This window comes from Mastigoproctus giganteus, chromosome 14, assembly GCF_048544385.1.
Source record: "Mastigoproctus giganteus isolate SK-2022 chromosome 14, ASM4854438v1, whole genome shotgun sequence".
NCBI classification, from domain to species: domain Eukaryota; kingdom Metazoa; phylum Arthropoda; class Arachnida; order Uropygi; family Thelyphonidae; genus Mastigoproctus; species Mastigoproctus giganteus.
Genome location: NC_143588.1, coordinates 59,852,944 through 59,866,034, shown reverse-complemented (window position 1 = coordinate 59,866,034; position 13,091 = coordinate 59,852,944). Strand labels below are relative to the sequence as shown.

The 13,091-nt window shown below is 36.4% G+C and overlaps 1 protein-coding gene across 5 annotated transcripts in view; it reads left to right on the top strand.

Annotated features, from left to right (window-relative positions):
* Nucleotides 1–13,091, top strand: part of rhea (Talin_middle and talin-RS domain-containing protein rhea) — a 771,509-nt gene that overhangs the window by 425,587 nt on the left and 332,831 nt on the right. For all 5 annotated transcript variants that reach the window (XM_090388755.1, XM_090388752.1, XM_090388753.1 and 2 more), the window contains exons 25-26: nt 146–274; nt 7,355–7,468. In XM_090388755.1, coding sequence (XP_090244881.1) covers nt 146–274; nt 7,355–7,468 — 243 coding nt within the window. The remainder of the gene's footprint in view (nt 1–145; nt 275–7,354; nt 7,469–13,091) is intronic.

Sequence of the window (13,091 nt, the reverse complement as noted above, 5' to 3'; positions counted from 1 at the left end):
AGTTTTAGCTTATCTTTTATAACATACTGTACCGTATTTTATTAAAATGTTGCTTGGATTTTCTTATTATATCTGTCTCTCTTTTTTTTTTTTTTTTTTTTTTTATCTAATGTATGTTAAAAAGATTATTGTTTTATTTGTAAAGGGTTGTGCAAGTAATCCACATGATTCCGAATCTCAGGCTGCTCTGCGAAGAGCTGCTGAAGAATTAAGAAATGCAACCAATGCTGCAGCAAGTAATGCTCTGAAGCGTAAACTTATTCAAAGGCTGGAAGTAAGCAGATTTACTTTCATTTTAATCACAAACAATTTTTTTCTTTAATTTTATTTATTAACTATTTTGTTTGTCTGAAAAATCTTCATATAGTAGTCATTAACTGACAGTTTTTATTATTTGAGGATTTTACCATACATAGTTAACATTGCTTGCCGATCCAATTGCTCCTTTGGACTACAAACAAAAAGTTGTGCCATCTAAATATTTATTATTCATCAGGGTGGAATTTTCATGAGAAATAAAATATGAATATGTACCTCTCCAATTGTCTGAAACTAAGTCCGGCATCCCTCTGATCATCTGTGAAAAATATAAACATTAAATAATCTCTTCAATGCAGAATGACTGTTATTTTACAAAAATAAGTCATTCTGCATTGAAGCCAAATTTCATGTGTCAGATGTCAATTCTTAATAGTCTGTAAGGCTGCCATGAACTGAAGATATGCAATAATTTGGTGAGACATTCGATGAGTTGAATTATGGCCGACCGGGCTAGCCGAGTGGGTAAAGTACCTGCCCGGCAACCCAAAGGTCGCGGGTTCGATTCCCGCCTCGGGCTTGGATCAAAGTACTGCAAAAACCTTGGGAGGTGCATTATGGCCACAGAAGCCGATGCGCCAACAACTACCAAATCAAAAAAAAAAAAAAAAAAAAAAAAAGAGTTGAATTATTGAACACATTTTTATAAACATATGAGATGACTGGATTATCAGAACTGGCCACTGTGGTTTGAGTAATCATTATGCCAAAGCATACCAAGAAGAAGAAGATTCCATTTTGTTCTGTCTTGTGAAGCATGCATATTATTTTATGTCTGCAGGATTTACATAAATGAAGGATAAATGAAGCAAAAACAAAATATATGGAAGTCTGGAGAACAGCAGATAACATGGAAAATTTAAGGACGAGCAGCTTCTTGTTTGAGCATGTTCAAAATTTCACCTATCTAGGTTCACAGATAAACCTGTCCAAGCCCCTTATCCTCAGCGGAAACAGATGCTTCTATGCACATGAAAAACTAATGAAGTCCAGAGTATTGAACAGATATTTAAAATTAACAATATACAAAAGTCTCATTAGGCCAGTTATAACATACGGTTCTGAAGCTTGGACATTAAAGAGTAAAGATGGGCAGTTATTGAGTGTGTTTGAGTGTAGAATTTTGCGAAATGTCTTTGGGCCCGTAAAAGACATTGATGGATCCTGGAGAATCAGAATGAACCATGAACTTGACAATCTTATTCAGAGTGTGGACATCCGTCAGTTTTTTTAAAGAGCCAGAGACTTGCCTGGTTGGGACATGTTATGAGAATGGATGACAGCAGAACAACTAAGAGTACAGTCAGTCCTCGTATAGCACGATAGTTGTGTTCCTATAAACCCTCGTGCAATGCAAAATTGTTCAATATAAACAACAGGCCCTATGGGAAAAATAGGGTTAGGTGCCGACCACCCAAGACTTGCACACATTTGTAACCAGAACATTACCAAACACAATAAATAATCCTAATAAAATACCTACGTATTTTATTACGACTATTATGTAATAAAATATTGCTAATGCTTTTGCTTCTATCGTAAGCAAACTTGTTTTTTGTTTGATTTTCTATTGAAACAGATGACATCTTCCCCAATTCTTTGTGTCTTAATCTAATGGATTTTAATTACACTTTGAGTTGTTCTTGCTATGAAAGTTGTTTTTATTTTCTCTGCATTCTTTGTAATTCTCAGTGTTGCCTCATTTAGGCCTGTAGCACGTGCAATATCACATGGTCTTTCATTTCGCTCAAAGTGTTTCACAATTTCATATTTTTTCTCTATCGACAGAGGTGGACTGGCTATAAGCCTTACCGGGGAAACCCTGGTGGCCGGTGTGATTTTGGCCATAAACCATAGTATGAGACCACTATAAATTTTCCCGGGTAAGAATTTTTGACCCAGTCCGCCTCTGTTTATCGATATTGCTTTTCTTTTTCTCTCTGAATCTGCAGTGTCTTCACCAGGATGCTTCCTTTTCACACCTTTTAATTAAGTATTTTACTCATTTTTAGGGAATAAAGCACAATTACAAAACGAGGAGGCACGCTTGATACACATAAACAAAGCTGCGCGCGCGCGCGTGCAGCAACTGAATAAACAACACCGTAAAGGCAGAGATACACTATTAACACCTCACATTTTACTAAAGCACATTTCTAGGGGTTACTACCATAAAACAATAAAAACAATTTCCACTTGCGTTTCTGCTAGTGGAATCTGTTATAAACTGGTAGTAAACTTGATCTAATTGCATTTGCGATTATACCGATAGCTGGAATTGTGTTGGTTTTTACGTTATTATGGTGAAATGTGTTTCCCCTACACTGATATAAAAAACAAATACATTTTCAGAATCTTCTCTTCAATCCTATTGTGTTGAGTTCGACTGCCATTTCTTGTAAACACAAAGGCGAATCATGCATAAGCGAATTCGGTTCGTGTTATATAAGATATCGTTTCCCTATTTATAAATCGTGTATGATTGAATTTGTGTAGTGTAAACACGTGTTATACGAGGACTGACTGTATAATGAAATGGAAACCTAGTAGTGGGAGGACAAGAGGAAGACTGCGGAAAAGAGGGATGGATGATGTAGAAGAGGACTTAAAGATCATGCAAATAGGAAGTTGGAGAAGTGAGAATAAGAAGTTCGAGAAATTTGTCTTCTGAGAGGGCTTATTGGTGGAACATCATTGAGAAGGCTAAGACCCACACTGGGTTATAATGCCAGAAGAAGAAGGGAAAGCAAAAATTAATGAAGATACTTGCACAGCAAGAACATGGTATTAGATGTGTGGGTGAGGTTGAGTGAATTATTTTTGATCAGTGAACCTCTAATTAGGTTTTGATCTGATCAGAACCTCTAATCAGATAATGAACTGATTAGAGGTTCTGACATTGACATATACATATACTTTGACTTTGTGTTTCTTTTATTAATGCTGATGTGCACTTTTCAAGGGTCACTAAGGATTTTTTTTTAATGTAAATGAAATGTCAATGATTGATTAATACATCTAAACCTGTGTCCTATTATCGTGAATTTTACAGTGAAATCTTTTTAATTAAAAGTTCAATGGACCAAAATATGTTTGTTTCAATTAAAATGGGTTCAAAGTATCCATACAATTTCTTAGCATGATGGTAAACACTATGCAGAATTTTTGTACTGTGGAGAAATTCAGTAAATTTCTCGCATGTGATAAAAAGATTTTTAAAGTTTTGTTTTTGCTGCTATAACAGTCATGCAGCTGAGTGTATGAGCTGTATAGTAAAATTTTGAAATTTTAGATGAAGAAGCAGTTGTTGAGTGGTTTAATTCAATTACAAGTTCTAATCTGCCATGAAATGTTATATGACGACAAAATAGTAAATAGTGTCATGAATGAAGAAGAGACACACACTCAGAGGACACTGAAGAAAATATGTTGCCAACAAATCAAATCTTGTGTAATACTGTTTGTCTCGTGTGGAGGCTCGGATTGACTATGCAGGGCCAGAAGACATTGTTCTTGCTAACAAGTTGATGTTGCATACATTTGCTAATAGAATATATATATATATATATATATATATAAATATAAAATTAATTGTGCAAATTAATTTCCCTACCTCCTTTGATTGGGAGTCTACTGTATATGTATGTGTAATTGCTGGAACAAACTTCCATCTGTTGTTGTGGAAATTGATAGCTTAAATAAATTCAAGGAGGAATTGGACAAACTTTTAGAGGGAATGGTTGTGTGAATTTTTTTTTTTTTTTTTTTTGGCTGATGCCGCATAAGCTCATATGCTTGCTTTCTTGAATCACATGTTTCTATTACTATTACTATGTCACTGAAATATTTAAGGTTTTAAATGGATTTGAGTAAAGTAATTGGTGATAGTGTCCTCTCTCCCAGACAACACACGTAAGGGAACACAAACTACAACTCCTAGCTAAAGTTAAAATTTGAAAGCTATAAAAATTTTATCACATATGTCTAAATCCAAATTGAATAGTTCTAAAATCCCAAAAATTACAATTTTGAAATTTTACCTTGGTTGTGTTGAATAAGATCTTTTTTGTGTATGTGTGCATATTTGCATACGCATAAATTTCTGTTCATGGAAAGATTAACTATGAAAGCTGTGTGAACGGAGAATATTATGCACAGTTATATACTGAAATAAATAATGCATAAAAAATGCCATTGATTTTTGGGATTTTAGAACTATTCAATTAGGATTTAGACATATGTGATAAAATTTTTATAGCTTTCAAATTTTAACTTTAGCTAGGAGTTGTAGTTTGTGTTCCCTTATGTGTGTTGTCTGGGAGAGAGGACACTATCAGCATTTACTTTACTCAAATCCATTTAAAACCTTAAATATTTCAGTGACATAGTAATAGTAATAGAAACATGTGATTCAAGAAAGCAAGTATACGAGCTTATGCGGCATCAGCCAAAAAAAAAAAAAAAAAAAACACATAACCATTCCCTCTAAAAGTTTGTCCAGTTTCTCCTTGAATTTATTTAAGCTATCAATTTCCACAACAACAGATGGAAGTTTCTTCCAGCAATTAACCATCTGCTGGTTAAAGGCAAATTTCTGCACATCTGTTCTACAGCTGTCTTTCCTCAATTTGAATTTATGCCCCCTTAGGTTCGTAATCTGAGCAAGTGGAAGAATCCCATCAGAATTCAGTGTGCTCAACCCTTTCAAGGCCTTCTACACCTCAATCAGATCACCTCACAGGTGCCTAGTCTCCAGCCACTGCAATATGCAGAACTTAAGCCTCTCTTGATTCCTTCATTCCCCTCACCAATCTTGTTGCCCTTCTCTGTACACGTTCAAGCAAATCTACATCCTTCCTAAAATGAGGCCTCCAGACCTGTATGCAGTACTCAAGGCGTGGCCTGACCATTGCCTTATATAAAGAGATAATCACCTCCTTTTTCCTGCTAGGAAAATTCCTGTATATCATTGACAAAACCCCATGACTTGCTCTGGCAGCCAGTCTGCATTGCTCAATAAACTTCATATCTGACTGCACAATTACTCCCAGGTCTTTTTCATTTTCTACCACCCTAAATGTAATATCACACAGTTAATACGTTCCTCTGGAGTTACTTACGTCTACCAATATGCAGTTACATTGGTCAATGTTAAACTTCATTTGCCAATGTTAAACTTCATTTGCCACTTCTCAGCCCATCTACTCAAATGTTCTAGATCCTGTTGCAGTAGCATACTGCCATTACTGTCATTAACAACCCTGCCAACCTTTGTATCATCTGCAAACTTCGGCACTAAGCCTGATATATACCTTCATCAATATCATTGATAAATATACAAAACAACAGTGGGCCCAACACCGAACCCTGTGGGACTCCACTAATAACATTAGTCCACAAAGAGCAGTGTCCATTGATTACCACTCTTTGTCTTCTCCCACTCAACCACCCTTTTATCCATTGTAGCAACATACCCTTAATACCATTCTGCTCCAATTTGTACAGTAGTCTTCCATGTGCAACAGTGTCAAAAACTTTCCTGAAATCCAAGTATATGATATCGAAATTATTTTTTGCATCCAGTTCCTTTGTAACCACATCATAGTATCCATTCAAATTTGTCAGAGAAGACTTTCCCTTAACAATCCCATGCTGTGTCTGAATTATTGCTGCAGTCTTTTCTAGATGATCCTGCAATGCATCTTTAACCAGTGACTCCATTATTTTACCCGGAACAGAAGTTAAACGAACTGGTCTATAATTACTCGTGTCACACTTCGATCCCCCCTTTGTGAATTGTGGATACATTTGCACATCTCCGGTCCGTGGGAACTTCCCCTGAGTCCAAGGATGATCTCATAATTATGGCTAAGGGTTTGCAGGTTCCTAATTTCCAAGTGCCGCAGTTTGCACTGTTGAATTCTTTTATGGTAAGGTATCCTTTTATGTTCTTGATTAATCTGGTTTCTCTACTTTGCACCTTTTCCAAGTGATTCATATCCTTGTGAAAATAAGGCTTCCAAATTTTGTATGTATTTGTACTCAATATGTGAACTAACCATTGCCTATAAAGGGGATTACTCGCCTACTTATCCCTGCTTGCAAAATTTTCCTGTATATATCATTGACAGAACTTCACGAGTTGTCCTAGCAGCAAGTCTGAACTGCTCTCCGAAAACTTCATGTCAGACTGTTCAGTTACCCCTAGGTATGTGTTTTGCTACATAATAACCCATTGCTGATGTATCAATAAAATCCAAATGAAAACCCTAAGACTCTTCATTCTCCATCACCTTTGAGTTCTTCATTCTCCATCACCATCCAAATGGTATGCTATTCTGGGATTATTTCTGCTTATATCCAGTGCCTTTCATTTAGTAGTATTAAACTTTAGTTACCACTTCTCAGCCAACCTACTTTATTTTTTTCAAGGTTTTGTTGTTGTTGTGACTCCTTAATTTCTGTCTTTAACCACCCTACTAACATTTATGTGATCTTCAAACTTAGACTCTAACCTTGTTATGCCTTCATCGATATTATTAATGAATATTGAATAGATTTTATTATAAAAATATATATTATATATATAATTCCATAAAAATCGATATATTTGTATTAAAATATGAAAAATAATAAATATGAATATTTTGCTTATAACACTCCTAATATTGCTATAAACACAGTTGAGAAATAAATATTTTTTTATAACTACCACAACATGTCAAAGTTATTTAAGCTTGTTACCCTACGTTTAGTTTTCCATTCACTTGAATCATCACTGTCTTTTCACACATTTTAATTTTAATAATATATTATTAATTAATAATATTATAAAATGAATATTTTAATAATGTTTATTTTTTAAATAATTTTAATAATTAAAAATGAAAAAGAAGAGTCTAATCAATGATAACTTTGTAACAGCATAGTTGAGCCACAAAATACCTAACTTGCAGACAAATTAAAGCAAGAATTATATATCTTTACATAATATGCTGTTTCATTGTATTATATATTTTTAAAATTTTTTTTACAGGATGCAGCCAAACATGCAGCAGCAATGGCTACTCAAAACATTGCAGCAGCACAGGGTGCTGGACATCACAATCAGAACCCAACTACACAAGATGAGCTTGTGGAATGCTGTAGGGTAATAAAGAGTAAAATTTTTGAAATTACTGAAATGAAACTTATTTCAAATGGATTATGGTTATAACACCAATTATAACAAAGAAGGTGGAAACCTTCTAATTTAATTTCTGGATTAAGTGTATTGTTAACCTCTCAGTGGTGGACCCTCAGTTGTAACAAAGCAGGCAAGAAACTTACTTTTTGCCTGCTTTCTTCATGCTTTTCCTGATAGATTTGCAATAATACTTCTTTTACATAAAAGAAGTTTTTATTAAAAAATTTAAGTATTTAAAAAATCCTGTATTTTTTATATCTTTTATTTTCAAAAAAATATTTGTTTGCTTAAACTTTTAAAATAAAAGTTGCTACAGGCATGAAATATAAAGATCAAGTTATTAACCTCTTCCATTTTCCAGTTTAAAATCTATAAAACACAACTAATTTAAAACTAGTGGATGTGCTATGTTATCTTCCTGTTATGTGTATAAATAGATTTGAAAAAATTGTTTTTAAAATTTTTGAATATATATGTATATCCAGGGTGTATCATAACATGTGGGACCCACTTCAGGGATGCATTTAGAACCTTCATATAAACATAGGTTTGATTTTGCCTTTTTTCTAAGTTTTACAGCAATTTTTGTGTTCCAGCAATTCTTTCCACAAACTGAGTTAGCAGAGCTGGCTCCATTCAACTGTTTACAAGCAATGCTCGATATCTTATAGAGGGCTTTGCTGATAGTTGTAACAAGACATTGTACTGTTCTTTGAGTGATTTTAGCTAGTTCCTCTGGCAAGGAAACTGCAATTGGAGCTTGTTATTAATATTTTGATACCATGCATTTGTTGTGATAATGGAAGTTTATTCAAATCAAGAGATGGCAGACTTGTATGGACTTGCTAGATACAGTGCAGCCGAGGTGAGATGTCTGTATGCAGAAATATTCCCTAATCGTCATGTGCCAAATAAGATCTTTCAGAGAACACATGAATGCCATGAAACACAATTTTAAGTTTTGTAGCATCAGTACTGTCAGTTTTCCATGCTAGATAAAAGAAGAAATTTTGTGAGGCTGGACCTGCTTGGTATAGCCATGCTTATATCTCTGAGAAAATCAAACCATACCAATTAAAAATTTTATTTAAATCAAAAAATAATACCATACTAATTGAAAAATTTTATATATTTTGGCCATATAGAAAATCACAGATCTTCAACCAGCAATTAATGCAGACTTGTTATTATCAACATACATCTCGCAAGTGTAGCCATGACGCTGAATTGATAAATTGAAAACTTTAAAATCAGGCATTCTGTTATTAGAAGCTACTATGCTCAGTGGTAATGATCCTTAAGAAGGATACAAGCATCTGATATAATTAAAACTGTTTTATACACACAGCAATGTAAGAAACCCGCATAAAAAGTTTACTTTGTTCATTGTGCAAGAAAAATGGTGAAAGATACAGTTATGCACATACCTTTTGGGGATGTAGCAAATCTGATGTGTTTTTTTTTTTTTTTTTTTTAAAGAAAACCGAGAGGTATTAGAACCTGTGGTACTTAGTACCATGCATCGGTTAAAGGTTGAGGAGATGAAAGAAGATATTAGCCTTGAATTTTTGTAGATTATAATATTTTGGAAATATCTATGAAGGGCAGGTTGTTCCAGAAAACGAAAGTTGAAGGGATAAATGTGAAAGAGGAAAAGTTAGTTCTGTGCGTTTGAAATTGGACAGTAAAAGGATGCTGACAGGTTGTGGCACATGTTCAGACTGGTTATGAAGAGAGAGAGAGTAGGAATTACAGAAGCCAATTCAGAAGAACAGTACCCATGGAAGTATCTATAGGAAAGCAATGCAGCAGAAACAGAACATCTCTGACACAGAATGGAGGGACTTTGTTAGAGTAGGCTCATTAATTAGCCTAACTGCCCTCTTTTTAATTAGCCTAACTGCCCTCTTTTGGATGTCGGATGAACTAATGAGGCATATGGCAGAGAAGAAAAATGCATGGGATACATACAAATTAACACATGACACAGAAGCCTATGATAGATACAAGTTGATATGCAACCAAGTTACAAAGGAGGTTAGGCAGGCGAAGGCAGATTACGAGAAATCCTTGGCAAGGGATGCAAAGAAAAACAGCAAAGAGTTCTTTACTTATGTAAACTCTAGAAGGAAGGGGGTGAATCAGATTGGTCCACTTGATATTGATGGGTCAAGTGTTGATGATCCTGCTCAGGTAGCTAACAAACTAAATGAATATTTTGCATCGACATTCACACATGAGGAGTTATTCAGCGAGGGGAATGCCAGAGGTGTATTCAACTCTAGCAGTAAGCTACAGAATCTTGAAATAACTGGGAGTAAAGTGGAGGAGAAACTGTTGAAGATAAACACAAGAAAGGCACCCGGGGTGGATGGGATCTATCCAGTTATATTAAAGGAGGCAGCAAAGGAAGTAAGCAAACCCTTAGCCATAATTATGAGAGCTTCCTTGGACTCAGGGGAGGTACCCATAGACTGGAAATGTGCAAATGTGATCCCAATTCACAAAGGAGGATCAAAGGCTGACACAAGTAATTATAGACCTGTGAGCTTAACTTCTGTTCCAGGAAAATTAATGGAGGCACTGGTTAAAGAAGCACTGCAGGATCATTTAGACAAGACTTCAGTTATAGCTCAGACACAGCATGGTTTTGTTAAGGGGAAGTCTTGCCTGACCAACTTGATTGGATACTATGATGCAGTCACAAAAGAACTGGATGCAGGGAATAACTTTGATATTATATACTTGGATCTTAGAAAGGCTTTTGATACTGTTGCACATGGAAGACTGCTACACAAATTGGAGCAGTGTGACATTGGAGGCAAATTGCTGCTATGGATAAAGGGGTGGTTGAGGGGGAGAAGACAGAGAGTGGTAATCAATGGACACTGCTCATCGTGGACTGATGTTATTAGTGGAGTCCCTCAGGGCTCAGTGTTGGGTCCATTATTGTTTTCTGTATTTATAAATGATATTGATGATGGTATATCGGGCTTAATGTCCAAGTTTGCAGACGATACAAAGGTTGGCAGGGTTGTCAAGGACACTACTGACACTATGCTGCTGCAACAGGATCTGGAAAGGTTGAGCAGATGGGCTGAGAGGTGGCAAATGAAGTTTAACATTGATAAATGTAAAGTACTACACATGGGAAACAGCACCCCAGAGCAACGTATCAACTCTGTGGTACTACACTGACAGTGGTAGAGAATGAAAGGGACTTGGGGGTGGTTGTGCAGGCAGATATGAAGTTCTCTGAGCAGTGCAGAAGGGCTGCAAGAGTAGCTCATGGAGTATTGTCAATGATATACAGGAATTTTTCCAGCAGGGATAAGGAGGTGATTATTCCATTGTATAAGGCGATGGTCAGGCCACACCTAGAGTACTGTATACAGGTCTGGAGGCCTCATTTCAAGAAGGATGTAGAGCTGCTGGAACGAGTACAGAGAAGGGCAACAAGATTAGTGAATGGAACAAAGGGGTGCTCTTACGAAGAAAGGCTTAAGTTTTGCAAATTACAGTGTCTGGAGACTAGGCACCAGCGAGGTGATCTGATAGAGGTGTATAAAGCCTTGAATGGTTTAAGCATGCTCAATGCTGATGGGATTCTTCCTCTAGCTCAGAAAAATCACCTGAGAGGGCATAAATTCAAATTGAGGAAAGACAGATGTAGGATGGACGTGCGGAAATTTGCCTTTAGCCAGCGGGTGGTTGGTTGGTGGAACAGACTTCCATCCCTTGTGGTGGAGGTTGATAGCCTAAATAAGTTTAAGGCTCAGCTGGACAGGTATTTTGAACGAACAGAGGGGTGAAGTGGAAGTGGGTTTTTTTTTTTTTTTTGGCTGATGCTGCATAAGCTTGCTTTCTTGCATCAAATGCCTCTACTAATGCTAATGCTAATGCTAATGGCATCTAGAAGTCTGAGAGAGGTTTTAGGCACCACCCCAAATGTGAGAACAGTATTCCACTGTAAGGCAGATTTGCAATTTGCACAGAGTGAATTTGGAAGGAAAGTAATGCTGGGAGGGGAAAGAGAAAACCCAGTTTTTTAGATGCAGAGGGAGTAATATTTGTGATGTGGTTATGCCAAGAGAGATTTGAAGTCAGGGTAATCCCTAATAGTGATATATGATCTTTTCTAGGAATCTAAGTGTCATCGAAGATAAGCATAGGAAGAAAGAAAGAAGAATCCTTTTTGTGAGATATAAGACAGGACTGAATTTTAGAAGGATTGAGATTATCTAAGTTATCTGTATCACTAGAGAATTGAGGAGATCAGCATTTAGAGAATTGGTAGTGGATGTTCTAGAAGTTTAAGCTGTTTGTACAGGGCAAGGTTTGTCAAACTAGAAGATGGAATGCAGTGCACTATTATCAGAAAAACTATGGATAGAATTTTGGTCAATGGAAGAAGCTCGTTAATATACAAGAGGAAAGGAGTGGGAGAAAGAACTGAACCTTGGGGAATACCAGCATTTGTGGAGAAGTGACTGCAGTGAGCAGTCAGAGAGAAAACTGGATACCCAATTACAAAATACAGTTGGCAAACCCTATGATGGATACTTATTTAGTAAAATATCATGCCACATTTGATCAAAAGCCTTTGAAATGTCAAGAGCAAGATGGAGGACTTCTAGATGGTTTAGGAGTTGGTGGTTAATAGATTTCTCCATTTGTTTAGAAAGAGTAGAAGTAAGTGCAATGGGGGTGATTATTGGATGGAAGGGATTTGTCACCAATTTGATCATCAGTACACGAGTATATGTGCCCCAGTGCCCCCTGCCCTGAATCTGCCGCTGACTGAGACTCTCTGACATTAGGTAATAGAGAAAGGAAGACAGCAGCAGCAGAAACTCTGGTAAGAAAAAATAAATATAGACGACAGGATAAACATTGAAGAAATCTTCACCTTTTTCAAACTAATATTTAAGTATTGACTGCATTTAGGAGCTGCAATATGGCCTCAGTAGTTTTTGTGTCACTTAACAACAACAACAATTGAATTATCTCCATACATCAGAATCAAGCTTCCTCTAAACAGACTTCATGGTTAAGACTGTGCACTCGGGCAGGAAGTTCTTCTCTCTGAACATTCTCCACACCCAAACACATCTATTGGAATGAAACATTATGTAGTGAGATCCTTCTCTCTCTCTCTCTCTCTCTCTCTCTCTCTCTCTCTCTCTCTCTCTCCCCCCCTCCCCCCCTCCTCTGTGCCATTGAATCCAAGGCTGTGTAGTCCCTATGTCTGACTTTCTTATTGATGGGTGTTTTTGTGGCCTTGTGGACCTGCTGATTAGTATATGCAAGAACTACCCTCTTTATGATTTGTTAAATGTGCTCCATGAGTTTCTGAACTTTTTGGACTTTTGTTATTGATGTATCCCTCACAGTTCCATATTTAAATATCATGAATGACAAAAGGGGGGGGGGGAGTTGGGAGGTTCAGAGGAGTCTCAGTTGCAGGGACAAAAAAGTTACAGATGTGACATTCAGCAATCATCTTACGTTCAAAGTCTGTGTAATTTCTAATCCACAACCCATATTGACTTCTAACATGCTGATTTTGCACAGCAGACTCATAAGA